Here is a 17,331-nt window from a genome sequence, read left to right as displayed (position 1 = left end):
GGGGCTGGGGGGATTTGGTCGCTGCCGATTTGGGCTGCGGCGGGAGGGGGGTGGGGGAGGTGATTGGTGCCGCGGAGAGAGATTTGACTCTTGACTCGCTCGTCGCCGGCTTTCTTCTTCTTCTTGGAGGGGAAGCGAGAAACGGGATTGCGGGGATGGGATCCTGCTGCTGGCTGATGAGTGGGACCCGCGTGCCGGCGAAAATGGGTAGGAAGCGAGTAGCTGGCCCGGCTAATATGGCCCATTAACGAGCGTTGCCTGTTTTTTTAAAAATGGTGATGAGGAGATCAAAGAACACATGAAGAGAATACTTGTTGCTCAACAAAAATGAAGAGAATACTTTGATGAGTTGCACATCTAAGATAGTATTAAACACAGCAAGACTCAACTACAGCACCTATGAGCCTCCATGGCGATTTTGACACTCTCCACCGTCCGAGAGCGATATGGATCGTTATGCCGTCTGACCGTGCCCCGCGGCCTTTTCTAGTGCTCCCACCCTGAGCGTTTTGGCCAGCCCGAACGTTAATGTGATTCTGCTCTGAAGACCGATTTAGGCGTCCTCCTGTTCACTGATGCGGTATAAATGTTGTGATCGGCATGGTGCTAGGGGACCGCAAGAGGCGCGCGAGTGCGGCTCATCGTTTATTTGATCAACTCATCCTACGGGGCGCGAGCTCCCTGAGCCCAAGAGCCAACCCTCGTCCTTCACCTGTGGTGGATCTAGCGAGGGTGCCCTGGCACCCCCTCAAAAAATGCAAAACTTTTTTTATTTGGTAGTGGTTAGTCTAATCCTATGTGTATTATATGGTTCATATGATAAACTAACATTTTTTATGGTTATATTGTGAGTGATAAGGTTGGCACCCCAGCCCCACGGTCAAGCTCTAGGTGTGTCATTACCATCCACCCTCGTCCACACAACGACGACACCCCTAGTGTCGCGCAACAATGGTCTCATGGTTTGGCCGTGGCTTCTTTTGCTGCTAGGGTATTCGTTGTTGGGGAAGAAAGGGGCGATGAATGAATGATTGCGTCCCATGGTCGTCATGGCCTTATTGCTTTTCCCACCCATCACTTCCATTTGGGCATCAGATCAAATCCTTGCCACCGACTTCGGAAGGGAGCTTACAATGGGCGGTGGATATCTCTCGGATAAGATAGAAAGGGGGCAGGGAAAGAGAGCCTGTTGAGCCACATCTGCAACTTCCAACGCTCGGTCCGATCGGTAACATATTGCCAACGTGCTCACTTTTGGAGACAAATGCACTTATGTGCATGAGTAAGGTACAACCGTATGAGCAATTTAAGTCATTTCTCAGCTTCAATCACATACATGTGTGTTTTATCTTAGGTGTTTACGACCCGAGGAGGATGGTGCAGATTACAATATTCACTTTGATTTAGCAAAAGTTTTTTGTGTAATGATCTTCGATGCTTAGTTTCTCTTTGTAATTTGTATTTTTGTCCTCCCTCTATCTGGGTAAATATGTTGTTTATGTTGGCTGAAGAAAATGTAGGAAAGCTTTGTGAATCGGCAGCACAGCTATCCCTTGAGGGTAAAAATCTAGGATCATTCACAAGCATATATCTCCTAAGAGAAAGTCGTAGTGCTCAGGTTTTGCAGCATGCCCCTCTCAAAATCAGCGCACACTGTGCATTGACAGGCACATTTATATAGCTTCCTAATATATTTGATGTACACTACTAAAGATAGCTATCGAGGGTGTGATCTATGTAGAAGTTTATCATTCTTACTGGTACCATTTAGTACTCATGCTCATGAAGGTTCCTAATAAGTGGGTATATCATTAAATGGTGCACCGATGTTATTATAATTGAGCATCATAAAGATCTCTTTTTTCTATCCCATTCTACCGGTGTTGATTGATCTTGTCACATGATACTATAAAATATAGTTTTGCAAAATCGTAGGCTACGATGGTGACCTAGGAATGCATGTTGCGTCCCTAAAAAATTTAAAAACCACATAGATACGAACCATTTAATACAAATTTAGATGCAATTGATTGATGGACATGCAGAACCCTTATTAAAGTTATGTATCAATGCACTTTCGCATTTAAGCGACCACAATTGTTCATCAAAGTATAGTTGTGTACACCCACAAGTATTTACTATCATACGCTACCACTACATTACATGAGGGTTGGTCATTTGACTTCCATCAGAAGAAAAAAAAGCTTATGATGAAACCTTAACCTCCTGCATATATATGTTCCACAACGTTTACATAATTGTGTAGATGATGATACATGCTCACCGAGAATTTACTTCTTGTATTAAATTGAAAAAACAATATATCTAGAATATATTGTTCCATCTCAGATTAAATTGCAAACAAGCAATCCACTTCGAAGACTGACTTGAAAGAGTTGAAATGTAGGGCGTTTTTACACACTTTTTTGTTACTATAAGAAATTGTGTTCATATTTACTTACATATATATTATGAAAAAAATGAGGCATTTGATCTTACAATATTTTTTGGGTGATTACTTACTAATTGGAGCACCTCTTGTTTTTAGCAGGAAAACTTCCATGAAACAACTTATTTCAATATGTTTTTATCTTTCACTATGATTTTTATTAAGTCAAGTTTAGCCTTTGGTGATGGAATTGTATATAGTGATGGCCTATAAGAACATAAGTTCTCTTGTTCACTTTTTCAATGAACCACATAGATATCCTTGCCAAAAAAACCACATGGATTAGTATCCCTCTGGACAGATAAGAAAAACGCAATCATTTGAAAGATTCCAGTCATCCTTGCGGTTTTAGGAACTATGTACTCCCTCTGTCCCAAAATAAGTGTCTTTGGGATAGAGGGAGTATATAGCAACAACTTTCATATGTACTTTAAGATAGTTTTGTCTATAGTTGAGATTTTCTTATGCAAAGAATCTAATAGCCATCACATGTTTCTTTGGGTACTCACATTTTTCTGTTGAGTTCCCATCACCGGTCTACCCAACAAAAGGCTTTGTTGTTGTCTATTTTTCTACGATCTTGAATAAACACACACACACACACACACACACTACTACTACTACTACTACTACTACTACTACTACTACTACTACTACTACTTTATGTATTTATTTTAATAGTTAATACTAATGTGCTCAAAAAGGAAGTGGTGTTCACATAATAACAATATCTTTTATGTATTTTTCTAGAATACTAATGTGCTCGAAAAGGAAGTGGTTTTCTAGAACCTTTTTTAGTATGTGATAAGAAATATTTACGTGTAGCAAAAAAAAGTGATGCGTATATGTATTACAAAATGTCCTTTTTGCGAGGATAACAAATGTTCTTGAATGTGAAGAGAAATGTTCATGTATATAAAAAATACTTGTGTCCATTAAAAATGCTCATGTGTGTTTTAAAAGATGATTTTGTATGTAAAATAAAATGTTGTAAATTATAAAGGAGATGTTGATGTTTTGAGAATTACATTCAAGTTTTTTGGCATGTGTTTGTGTATGTCATAAAAAATTATTCATGTATTTACCAAAAAAGTTAAAAATATGGAAATAAAAAATATTAAATCACAATACAAACTAGAAAACTGGAAAAATTAAAAGTATAAACAAAAATAGAAAAATAACTCACTTATTGGGTTGGTCCATGCGGGGTGTAGAAACGTAAACGAATTGCTCGCAAGAAGCGAGATATAGCGTCTCTGAGGCTTTGCTTAGTAAAAGAGGTGATCGTCATTAAGTATATATGCGCGAGGTTGAACCCATATATGTTGGTCTTCTATAGCCCATGAGGCTTTTTTCTTGGTCGCCTCTTTTGCTCACCCACGGTCGTTTCAATTTGTGTAGGAATAGGTCTATATTCATCTTCTTATCCAACCGTTTGAAATGAAGCTAATATTTGGAACTTGTCTTAAAGGAGGGTTTTCAACAATTTTGAAGATAAGTTTTTGCTTGTACATGTTTTCGTGTTTATAGTTTGTTCATAGAAGAAAATAAACGAACACTAGGGTTCAAATGACAATCGAGACAACACCAAGGGCGGTGATGTTCATATAACCTAACCTTTTAGTGTTTTAGGGTCTTGTTTCATGTTGCTTGTTTCAATGCGATTTGATGTGTTGTACCATCTTTACTCTACCAATATGCATCTCCTTAAAATCTTTGAGGTTATTCCTGTTTGTGCAACTATCATCTTTTGAAGTTTTTCTTGTCAAAGTACTTAAAAACACCATTGCAAGAATGTCAACTTTGATAAAAGATTATGTTTTTGCAAGTCGTCGCCTTTGTTAAAACAATGCGACATAATTCGATGTCTTACTTTCTCGAAGAAAACATAAACAAAAGGTACATCATTAGTGAATTTCATTGTATTTTGAGGGAGGAGCGTATTGGAGGGGGGTTGGGGGCATCCTAAATCTTATAGCCATGTCTTAATTCTACTAATTCGAATGGTTTGAAGATTGGTCACCACGCCTACCGCGCTTAATTCTACTAATTGAGACTAATAAGATAATTGATCCACTATGCCGACCATCATGATGAGATTTAGCACAACACACAGGCTAATTTGTGGCTCAAATACTTCCTCTAGAAAGGACACGTACTAGTTGACCAACCATAGGCCGACAAAATAAAGCCAGAAGAAAGCATTGTGTGAGTCAATCTATTTAAGTCCACAAAACTCACGACGTGATCACACATCTGGAGCGACTTTGTGTACGGGCAGAACTACATGATCAGATGGCAGAAGATTTAATTAATAAATAATGCTGTACAATTATTATCAAAACAAGAAGAATGAATGATAGATGATGAATATATAAGTTTTTCCAAAAAAAATGGAAGAAGAAATGTCTAATGTCGAAAGACGATCGGCGAGCCCACGATCGATCCCATTGTGCGTGCGACCATTTCTGGCTGCAAGACGTGCATGGCGCAAACAGCCTAGCTCGTCTCCCCTCTACCCCCTACGTGCCGGGCACCACGCAGCGCCCCATGTCGGTCACGGCCGGCCGCCCCGCGATCCGCACGCCCCGTATAAATCCCCGCCCGCCGCGCCGGACACTCCCAGCACCACCACGACGGCGACATTCCCCACTTAATTACCTGCAGAGGAGAACGAGGCAGCCATGGCGCGGTTGACGATCGCATCGGCGGCGGCGGTGGCGCTGCTCGTGCTCCTCGCGGCGGCGTCCGCGGAGGCCTCGCCGGCGTGGGCGGACTACGCCGGCGCGTTCGACAAGTCCCTCCAGTTCTTCGAGGCGCAGCGGTCCGGCAAGCTCCCAGCCGACCGCACCGTGCACTGGCGCGGCGACTCCGCCCTCACAGACGGCTTCTCCCAGGGGGTACGCGCGCGCGCCTCGATCCGACGTCGTACGAACTCCGATCGGAGCTCGATCCGCATTTGCTTACGGAGAAAGAATGGATGTGTGCAGGTGGATCTGGTCGGCGGGTACTACGACGCCGGCGACCACGTCAAGTTCGGGTTCCCGGCGGCGTACGCGGTGACCATGCTGTCGTGGGGCGTGCTCGAGTTCGAGAAGGAGATGGTCGCCGCCAACTCCCTCAACCGCGCCCTCGACGCCATCCGCTGGGGCACCAACTACTTCATCAAGGCCCACACCGAGCCCAATACCCTCTGGGTCCAGGTACACACCACTCCTAAGCCCAACCCTGTCCAGCCCAGCCCGGCCCGGCCCGGCCTAACTCGGCGTCTTGAACAACTTTGAAGGTGGGCGACGGGGACAGCGACCACCTGTGCTGGGAGCGCGCGGAGGACATGTCGACGCCGAGGACGGCGTCCAAGATCGACGCCAGCCGCCCGGGCTCCGAGGTGGCCGCCGAAACAGCAGCAGCGCTCGCCGCCGCCGCCAAGGTGTTCCGGCACTACGACTCCATGTACGCCGACCTGCTCCTCATGCACGCCAAGCAGATCTTCACCTTCGCCGACACCTTCCGGGGCCGCTACGACGACTCCCTGCAATGCGCCAAGAAGTTCTACCCCTCCGCCTCCGGCTACCAGGACGAGCTGCTCTGGGGCGCCGCCTGGCTCTACGAGGCCACCGGCGACCAGGACTACCTCGACTACGTCGCCCGTAACGCGGACGCCTTCGGCGGGACCGGCTGGGCCGTGCGCGAGTTCTCCTGGGACAACAAGTACGCCGGTGTCCAGGTGCTGCTCTCCAAGGTGCTCCTCGCGGGCGGCGGCGACGGTGACTACGCCGACACGCTCAAGCAGTTCCGGGCCAAGGCCGAGTTCTTCATGTGCGCCTGCATCCAGAAGAACGGCGGCAACAACGTCAGGACCACCCCCGGCGGCCTCCTCTACGTCGCCGACTGGAACAACATGCAGTACGTCAGCTCCTCCGTCTTCCTCCTCACCGTCTACGCCGACTACCTCGCCGAGTCCGGCGACAAGCTCAAGTGCCCCGACGCCGAGGTCGCGCCCGCCGAGATCGTCGCCTTCGCCAGGTCCCAGGTGGACTACGTCCTGGGCAAGAACCCGCTGTCCATGAGCTACATGGTGGGCCACGGCGACAAGTTCCCCACGCACGTGCACCACCGCGGCGCCTCCATCCCGTCCGTCTACGCCGTCAACGACACCGTCGGGTGCATGGAGGGGTTCGACGCCTACTACAACAGCAAGGGCGCCGACCCCAACGTCCTCGTCGGCGCGCTCGTCGGCGGGCCAGACGGCCACGACGGCTTCGTCGACGACCGCTGCAACTACCAGCGCGCCGAGCCCACCCTCGCCGCCGCCGCGCCCATGTGCGGCGTCTTCGCCCGCCTCGCCGCCCAACCCGCCGCCGCCGGTAACAGCCCGGGTTACCAGCCTCCGCAGGACACCCTGCACGTCGGAGGCGCGCCGCTGGAGTTCGTGCACGCGGTCACCAACTCGTGGGAGTACAACGGCGTGGACCACTACCGGCACACCGTGACGGCGAAGAACACGTGCGGCCACCCCATCACCTACCTGAAGCTGCGGATCGAGGGGCTGACCGGCCCCATCTACGGCGTCTCTGCCACACAGGACAAGGAGATGTACGGGTTCCCCTCGTGGGTCACCAGACTTGACGCCGGCGAGAAGCTTACCATCGTGTACATCCAGGAGGGCGGCCCCGCTGCCAAGATCGCCGTCGCCCAGTACAAGACGGGCTGAGTGTTAACCACACCAAACACTATGACACGCTTTTTTCTTTGCGTTTATATATTATGAATTTTGCCATGCTTTTTTAGTTTCTCTCTTTGTATAGTATATCCGAAGTCCCAATTGAGAACAACATCGTTGAATTGTTTGCTTTTGTTGCTTGGTTTATTAAGAGATTAAGAGAATATTACATTCTGAAACGTACTTACAACAAATTCGAACATTTTGAGCCGCACCTTGATGCTTCGAAAAGGCGACCCAACGAAATTGAGGTGATGTGATTGGTCGGGAAAGTCGGGACCTCCTAATCCACGTCTTTTTTGTTTGAAAAAACCTAATCCACGCCTGATTCAGAGGATACACCCTGCTTGATTTGGGCTGGCCCATTATGGGGCGTGGGTGCCATTTTTAACGTTTCTTTCGGTTTTTCATTACCTTTTTATTTTTTATTACTATTTAATTTTATATAAAACAGAAAAAAAATCCTAGATTTAAAAGATAAATGAAAATTTCATGAATTAAAAAACAGTTTCAAATTATAAAAACTGTACAAATTCAAAACAGTTCATGAATTTCACAAGAATATTCTCAAAATTTAAAAAACTTAAAAATGTTCATGAAATGATCATGGGTTTCAAATACTTATTTGAAAAGGTTAAAAAATATGTTAAATTTCAAAAGATGTTCCAAATTATAAAATAATTCGAAATTTTAAATAAATTCATGAATTTATAAAACATACGCGAATTTAGAAAAATGTTCACAAATTTAGAAATGTTCCAGATTTGAAAATAAATGTTCGTAAATTTAAAAATGTGTAGAAATTTTTAAAAAATGTTTGCATATTGTTTGCTTTTTTGGTTTGGTTTATGACAAAGATTACATTTTGGAATACAACTCACTTGATCATTTTGTGGTTTGATTTTAAAAAATATTACATTTTTTGCTTCAAGAATGAGACACAATGAAATCGAGGCAATATGATTGGTCGGAGAAAGTTTGCAAGTGAGGTCAACAACGATCCCTCCGCGTGGGTTTGACTGAGTAGGCCATGAAGAACGGGTGCCAGAAGGAAAAAACTTCAATTGGAGGACTATTCTCTTCTTTCGAATACTTTGAAGATTACTCACCACGCGGTAGGATTTTTTTCCGAAGAAAGTAATTCATTGATCAAATGGGGTGCTACTGTCCACTGCCACAACACTAGCAATCTCTATAGGAGGAATGCGCAGCCAACACACAGTTCACTCTTGTTCACTGCCCAGACTAGCAAGAATATGGCTAGCTACGGTAGCATCGCGCAAAACTTTAAAAAGAGCAATGGTCCCTCCTTGAGACAACATGACTCTATTCATACTCACTTGCAGACTTTCTTGTTTAGAAGAGAGATGATCTTGTATAACTGATATTTGCCTCAGTTCAGAAATAAGTGATGTTGTTTTAGTTCAAAGGGAGTACCTAATATATTCCAGTTTAAAGTGTAAGGGGGGTTAGATGCACAAGTTATGCTCTTCCAACATGCAGAGCCTTGCTCAAATAGCAGTTTTTTTGTTAATCATTTGAGGTAACAAAATGGTACTCCCTTCGTCCGAAAATACTTGTCATCAAAATGGATAAAGAGAGATGTATCTCGAACTAAAATACGTTTAGATACATCTCCTTTTATCCATTTTGATGACAAGTATTTTCAGACGAAGGGAGTAGATGCCAAAAAATAAAGGAACATTCGTCCACGATGCTATGGGCCACATAATGCTCTGCCAATATATGGAAAGCACTTCGTAGAGAATGATCAGTGTGACGATGATGGAAGAATGGCTGACTGGCTAGATTACCACTGGAGATGGGCCCACCCCGGCTGAAATTCCGGGGGAGAGAGATTATAGTTAGACAAAATTCCGTAAAAGCCTTCGTGCGTCTAGGATTATTGGTTACTCTATATCTATACTATAATTAAAAGAGCAAATATAATTTTGTCTAAAGCCACACAACAAACTGTACACGGGGTAACCCGGACCCTCCGATCAAATCAACTTAAACACATCCTACTGACCATATTACATCCATAATCTGCCATCTCAATCAACGTCTGAGATTAAATGTTCTGCCTGGCAGACGCCGTCGTCTGCTAATCGCTCCGCGTCTACAGATCCCCGCAGCCTCGCCCGCAACTTCCTAATTTCCGGATCGATTCCATGAATCAGCAGCAAACCTCGCGTCACATTTCCTCCCTTCCCTCCTCCCGTGCGCTTCCCCCCATTCACCCTGCCTCTCGTCGCCGCCTGCGCTCCTGCAAGCCGCCGCCAACCTCCTTTGTAGGTCAGCCGTGCCCAGCGCCCTCCTCCTCCTTTCTCTCTCCCTCTCTCCGTCCCCGTGCAGGACGCCATGGCCATGGACCAAAGCTCCGTCGGACCTTCCATCGCGACTGCCAATCTTCCTCCTGACTAGATCACCGTCGCAGCTGCTGCGGTCCAGGCTGGCCGCCGTCTTTTGCGGGTTCGTGGCCACGTTTTCCTACTAGACCATGGCCGCCACTTCCTGCTAGATTAGCGGACAGGGAGAAGAAGGAAGAAGTTGCAGTAATCAGAAGTGGCGAACCAGGGAGGGGACACAGGATGATGATTATGAATCATGAGATAAACTTCCACTGAAAAAACATGATTCTAAGGTTAGCCCCTTTTCTGCTAGAACACCTATGCAAGGCTACATATTTTTTTTCTGCGGCAAATCATGGATTAAGCTCTGCGGCAAGTTGTGTTCACAACTTTTAATCTAACTGCGTTCTTACATAAGAGCAAATTTTTCCAACAAACGGCAGAACAGAGGCCCCTCTTTCAACTTGCGCAGATTGGTTATCCCATAACCGAACGTCAGAGGGAGAAATTCAGCTCCATAACCTCCATATAAATACCATCATCCTTGTTCCCTCTTTCCCACTTCTATTACATGTTTACTTTTCTGTGTTGGCATGTCCTACAAATGCTGCACTTTTTTTTGCCCTTCTCAGTAAATTGTTAGAAACCTAGACTCATGGGCAAAGGAATTATTTGATTCAGTGCTTTGTCAGATAAAAAACAGAATCTTTCTATTTTGCAGGTGATATATACTCGAGGGCATGAAGACGGGTATTTAATAATACTCCAGGTGAGATATATGCAGGTGTTATGAATTGTGGTTTCGAGGAAAACAATGATGGAACTCAATATGCGGCCGCTAAGTTTCTGAAGCTTGATCGACATCTTTTATCAGTTGTTAATTAGTATTAGGATTCATATGCATGTCTACTGTTTTTCAGGAAACTCAAGACATGGTGGTTCTGTTTTGAACGGAAAAGAAAAGTAGCACCACTGTGTTAACCCAATGCTTAGGTGATTAACTGCAGATCAAACAATTTTTATCCCCTGTTTACGCAGTATGGAAGTACACATGGTTATTGGTGAGTGACCTTCTTGGCATATGTAGATTTTCTGCATTCTGAATTTTTAGCGCTTGTGATTCTTGTAGGTTATGCTTTATTCAGGTGTATCACTTGTACTTCCATTGCTCTACATTTTACTTAAATCACATATTTGACACCTTGTAAAATCTGCAGTTAATTACAAATTCCCCAGAGTTGCAGAGGTGTTCTAGATTATTTCATTAGTCCATTTAGAGCATGTCAAATGGAGCATCTTATTTAGGGATAAAATCAACTTTCCTCTGAAGTCTGCTGCTGGTACCGCTCTTTTATATGGTGTTCTGAACTGGCCACGCTCTTGTGACAAATTACTACATCTAGCTGAAGTTAATAGCGCAAGGTGCTTGCTTAAGCTGCCAGCATGTAAGAAATACTAACATATTTGTTACCATTGTAATATGATATCTCAATTAGGGTGCGCGTGTGCGTATGTGTGTGCCCTTGTAGCTGGTCTATTTGCAAATGGAACTGCTCCAAAAAATTTCAATTAGAACTAGCTGATAGTGACAGATAACTACATCTATGTGAACCTGCATTGTCCTACAGTCATACTCTGAGCAAGCTGATAGTGACAGAGTACTACATCTATGTGAACCCGTATTATCCTATTATGCTTCTCTTGACCCTCTTTACTTTGCATTTTAAAAATTGACCCTGAATTTCTAAAAACATGCTTTCCTACTGGTAAACTGGTAAGCTACATATGTACGGTACTGGAATGGATAGCAATTAGGATAGCAAAAGTGGGGAATCGGGAGTACCTCAAATCGAAAATAAGCATAGCAGAGTGCCGAAGTGGGGAATAAACAACCGGCGTCGGCTTGCAGTTGCAGGGGCACCAGCCGCCGCGGCACTGCTGCACGCAGCGTAGCGTAGCCGCGCAGGGCGGTGGGAGCCACGGACGAGCGGAGCCGGGCGAGCGAGACGGAGAGGAAGGACGCGTGATTGCCACGGCAGACGATCCGGTGGAGATGAGTCTCGCGCCTCCGCGCCCGCCTCCGTCAGCGCCTAGCACTGGGTTGGCCGCAAGCATGCCGAGCTCGAGCGGATCCTCGGGCACTTCAGCGACCAATTCGACGAGGAGGAGCTGAGAAGAGCGGGGGAGTGCGAGACCTCACGTCGGCCGTGGGGACAAAGGGGAGAGGCGGCCTGATGAGAGAGAGAGAGAGAGAGAGAGAGAGAGAGAGAGAGAGAGAGCTGTGGCCACCATGAAATGGGGAGCGGTGGGGAGAGAGCTTTTGCCACAACGATGAAGCGTCAGGCGTGGAGAACTGAGATGGAGCATCGGGTGTGTCTCTTTTGTTCTTTTTTTTTCTTGATCGATAGCCCTTTTGGTCAAGTAACAAGTACTGCACGCATTAGTTGTAAAAAAGAACAAATATATACAAACATACACTTAAAAAACACACGCGTTGGAAAATTCATTTTTCTTTTTAAACACAATACATACGCAACCACTCATATATACGCACATACACTGACCCCTATGAACTACACACACCCTATCCCTATGAGCACCTCCAAAAGACTGAGCTGACATATCGTCTTGAGATTTTACAAAGTCACCGATGGAAACGTCTACTCTCACTGAACGCATCGTCGAAAATCCTAAAATAAATTTAGGATAAATGCAAGCATCAGGACTTAAACCTTGGTGTACTCGGGATAACACTGTCCACCTAACTATCCAACCATCCAATAAATTCATTTTGCTATGGATGCCTTTTGGTCATTCTCAATCTGGCGTGTTCGGTTTGACTCTTTTGTGGGTAGAACTTGTATTACTCATAGAAGTTCAAAATTACAATCCTCCTTACATAAATCAGTAACCTCTCTAAGTTCGGAGGCCGACCAAACGATATTTCTACTCGCACTTCTAGCAAATTTAGCAAAAAAAACACTAACCACATTCTGATTTGATTGAGATGAGTAATACGAGTCAGACGTAAAGACCTCAAATGCTTGATCTCCGCTACCAAAGACTCATAGGCTCGGTAAAAAAGATTGGCTAGAAAGTAAGATTTAAAATAGATGTTTTTTATTATAGATATACGTGCATTTCACGTGCATGCTTACTAGTACTGTGTGATTGTAGTACCAGTTCCATTTTTCCAGGGAATCCCCAAAAGGTACTCCGATTGTGTAACACCCACGGTGCGGCTATATCTCCCACGTGTCGGAGCACGACTTAGAGGCATAACCGCATAGTAGGCATGTCGCAAGAGGGGTAATCTTTACACATCCATGTACTGAACAAGAAAGGGATAAAGAGTTGGCTTACAATCGCCACTTCACACAATACATAAATATAGCATTATATCAACCAGATACAATCAAGGTCCGACTACGGAACCAAAATAAAGACAACCCCAAATGCATAGGTCCCCGATCGCCCCAACTGGGCTCCACTACTGATCGTCCGGAAAGGAAACATAGTAACGTCCTGAATCCTCGTACAACTCCCACTTGAGTTCGGTCGCGTCCCCTGCAATGGCATCATCGGCATCTGCATCTGGTTTTGGAAGTAATATGTGAGTCACGGGGACTCAGCAATCTCACACCCTTGCGATCAAGTCTATTTAAGCTTATGGGTAGGAAAAAGGTAGTGAGGTGGAGCTGCAGCAAGCACTAGCATATATGGAGGCTAACTTACGCAAATGAGAGCGAGAAGAGAAGCAAAACTCGGTCGAGAAGCTATAATGATCAAGAAGTGATCTTGGAACTACTTACGTTCAAGCATAACACGAGACTGTGTTCTCTTTCCGGACTCCGCCGAAAAGAGACCATCACGGCTACACACGCGGTTGATTCATTTTAAATAAGTTAAGTTTCAAGTTTTTTACAACCGGATATTAACAAATTCCCATCTGCCCATAACCGCGGGCACAACTTTTGAAAGTTCAAAACCCTGCAGGGGTGTCCCAACTTAGCCCATCACAATCTCTCACGGTCAATGAAGGATATTCCTTCTCCCAGGACGACCCGATCAGACTCGGAATCCCGGTTACAAGACATCTCGACAATGGTAAAACAAGACCAGCAAAGCCGCCCGATGTGCCGACAAATCCCGATAGGAGTAGCACGTATCTCGTTCTCAGGGCACACCGGATGAGCGCTCCGTACAAATAAAACCAAACCTCGAGTTTCCCCGAGGGGGCGCTGCAAAGGACTCTAGTTTGGACCAACACCCAGAGGAGCACTGACCCGGGGGTTTAAAATAAAGATGACCCTTGAGTCCGCGGAACCTAAGGGAAAAAGGCTTAGGTGGCAAATGGTAAAACCAAGGTTGGGACTTGCTGGAGGAGTTTTATTCAAGGCGAACTGTCAAGGGGTTCCTATTATAACCCAACCGCGTAAGGCGCAAAATCAAGGAACATAACACCGGTATGACAAAAAGTAGGGTGGCAAGAGTGGAACAAAACACCAGGCATAAGGTCAAGCCTTCCACCCTTTACCAAGTATATAGATGCATTAAAGTAAACAATATATAATAATGATATCCCAACAATAATCATGTTCCAACAAGGAACAAACTCCATCTTCACCTGCAACTAGCAACGCTATAAGAGGGGCTGAGCAAAGCGGTAACAAGCCAAACAACGGTTTGCTAGGAAAGGTGGGTTAGGGGTTTGACATGGCAATACGGGAGGCATGATATAGCAAGTGGTGGGTATCACGGCATAGCAAAAGAGCGAGCAACTATCAAGCAAAGATAGAAGTGATTTCGAGGGTAATGTCATCTTGGCTGCAAAGTTCTCCGAGTTGACGTAAGCTTTATCCTCGTAAGCGTACTCAACGGGTCCCTCGATCACGTAATCGTCTCCCAGCTCTACCCAAGGCAAGAACACAAAGCAAAGGAAATAACAATCAACCACGGTGCAATGCGCAAGCAACATGATGCAAAACATGACATGATATGCAGGATGTGATTTGCAATGCATATGCGTGCTTCGGAAGGAAAAGATTGAACCAGGCATCAACTTGGCAAACCAAGTGCGCCGCTGGAAAGATGAGTTGATTTCGGTCGAAAACGATATAAAGATCACCGAAATCGGATGCACGGTTTGCAAATGCCAGCAAAATAATAATGACACAATTCTGCGATTAACAACACGATGCCATGTAAAATGCAACAAAAAACTAAGCTACTGCACTCTAATATAGCAACAAAGCACATGACAGTGATCTACTCAAGATGCTTGACAAAAGATGAACACTGAGCTACGGCTAAATCACAAAATAGCATGTTCAAACAAGCATGGCAAACGGGCAAAAGATATCATCTTCACAGACTTAGTGAAAATACTAACATGCCAGGAGTTAACATCAGGAAGCAATGTTTAGAGTAAGATAAAAACATGCTACAGGAACAGAACATAGCAAACAAAGGCATGGCATGAATCTACTCAAAGCATATAACAAAAGTCCCTTATTGACCATAAGCCAGAAGAGCACAGAAAATATGATGGTACCCATATAAACATAGCAAGTTTCGTTAACAATTCAGACTTAGCAGAAAAACTGGACATGGCAAAAACAGAGTTATGAAGGCATGTTTGCGAGCTCGATTCACTCAACACAAGGCATTGCATGACAAGCTAAGCATACTACCAGCAAGAAGACAAGTTCATGAAGCTAACCAAAGCAAGAACAAACTCATAGTATGCATGGATCAACTACAACAACCTTGGCAAAATTAATTAACACGTAAACAACCTGCCAGGAACATTTTATAGCAAAAGTAGAGCAAGATTGAGTCATGCTAGGGCACTTCATAAATTCAAACAGGAGCATGGATGGATAGAGCATAACCATATGTCAAAATCATCCTTACTGAACATACTCAAAAGAAGCATGGATCTCACTGTAGCAACATGAATACATGTCATTAAAAATAACAACAGAGAAATGACAGTGAAATTCTAAGTCCCTGAAATCAGCAATAACACGAGAGCTACTTTGCATGCATGTGCTAGTCACCACATTGATAAAAAAAAATACATGGCATACACCCCTGTGAATATGGCATGGCATAGCCAAAAACACATGTAGAGCTCATGCCCATATGCAGCACACAATAATCATGGCAAAAATGACAAATGCTCAAGATCTGTTAAGAATCAGCACCTAACAATTTATAGCACTCTTGGATTAACAATTTGGGCAACAAGATGGACTCAAACAAGCATGGCACAAAGGAACAAAATGAAGAGCACAACCAAATGAACAATTTGATATATTATGCACAATAAACGGAGCTACGATGACAGAGTTATGATGTAATGAACAGAACTTCAGAATGTAGAAAAAAAGACTTAGAGGAAAAAACAGGGGTCAACCCTAGGGTTCTCAGATCCAGATCTGGCGCACGGAAGCCAAGGTTCGCCGGAGTAGCGGTTCTCGCCGGAATTAAAGACGAGGCGGTGGCCGGAGAAGATGGCTGGAGCTGCGGGGTCTCGCCGGATCTAGTGTTGGGGCGAAGGTGGCCGGAGAGGGGGGGAGGTTCCCGCGGCGGCGGTGGCGGACGAAGGCGGCAGCGCGGGACTTGGCGTGGGGCGGCGGCGAGGCGTGGCGGCGGCAGCCGGCGGAGGAGGCGCGGGGCGGCGCGGCTCCTTGCGCGGGGGCGCGGGCGGTGGAGGGACGCGGCGCGGGCGCGCCGCGGGGGCCCCGCACGGGCCGAGCGGGCCGGCGGCGGTGTGACGACACGTGACAGCCCCTGGTAGGTCCACTAGTAGAAAACGGAGTTTTAGCGCCGGTTCGTAAGGGCCTTCACTAAAGGCCCCCCCCCCTTTAGTACCGGTTCGGCACGAACCGGCGCTAAAGTGCCACCACGTGGTGTGAGCTCGCGCCCTGGTATGGGGGACCTTTAGTACCGGTTGGTGTTACCAACCGGTACTAAAGTTTTTTTTTGAAAATTTTGGAAATTTTTTTGATTTATTTTGGTTTTTAATTTTTCTGAATTATTTGATGATTTAGTCTCTAATCACCTCTCTTATCTACTCAAGTGTGGATCACTTATTCCAAATCGCCTGACTTCCCGACCGGTCACCCATCCTCTCACTCCCCCAACCTGAGCACGCTTAACTTCGGAGTTCTATTCCCGCTACATTCCAAGTCTGCACTTGTTGTTTTCCTGACAAATGTAAGCTGTCAATCCTATTAACCCTCAGCAGTTTAGCTTGAGCATTAGGTCACATGTTTCACCGTTTGAGTTTGAAACTATTATTCTAAAAAACAGTAATTATTTAGTAACACTAATATTTTTTGAATGAGTTTGACCATAGTTTGACCATAATTTGACCAGATTTGATCAAAATTTAAAAAATTGAAATAATTATTTAGTAACACTAATATTCTTGAATAATTATGTAGTAACATTAATACTTCTTGAATAAGTAGTTTGACCAGATTTAACCAATTTTTTTTAAAAAAACTGAAATTTGACCATATCTTTTTTTTGTTTTGGAATTTGAGGATTCTAAAAAATTGCAAACAGGCCATAGGCCGTCTCCGTCGGATGCGGATTTTCGTGCTGAATTTTTTGATATATTGTACGTTTTTTCCCGACATCGTATGCAAAAGTTATAGCCGTTTTACATTTTCCCTACACTTTTTGCAAAACATGTCCAAATTTAAGTTTTCAAATTTTCCTAACTAGTAGATGTAGTAATATAACTACCTCTTGAAGGATTTTATTTTTTAAAGTTTTTATCATTTTCTTTT

At 44.8% G+C, this 17,331-nt stretch overlaps 1 protein-coding gene across 1 annotated transcript; it reads left to right on the top strand.

Moving 5' to 3' along the window:
* The first annotated feature begins 5,101 nt into the window (after positions 1–5,101).
* On the top strand, positions 5,102–7,340 carry LOC119357089 (endoglucanase 13-like). The gene is made up of 3 exons (XM_037624075.1): positions 5,102–5,349; positions 5,440–5,652; positions 5,736–7,340. The coding sequence occupies exons 1-3, from the start codon at positions 5,134–5,136 to the stop codon at positions 7,161–7,163; spliced, it is 1,857 nt and encodes a 618-aa protein (XP_037479972.1). The 5' UTR covers positions 5,102–5,133; the 3' UTR covers positions 7,164–7,340.
* Positions 7,341–17,331: the final 9,991 nt, after the last annotated feature.

Source organism: Triticum dicoccoides, chromosome 2A (genome assembly GCF_002162155.2).
Source record: "Triticum dicoccoides isolate Atlit2015 ecotype Zavitan chromosome 2A, WEW_v2.0, whole genome shotgun sequence".
In the NCBI taxonomy this organism is placed as follows: Eukaryota; Viridiplantae; Streptophyta; class Magnoliopsida; order Poales; family Poaceae; genus Triticum; species Triticum dicoccoides.
Note: the sequence above shows the minus strand (reverse complement) of the source record. Positions and strands in the feature narration are given on the sequence as shown.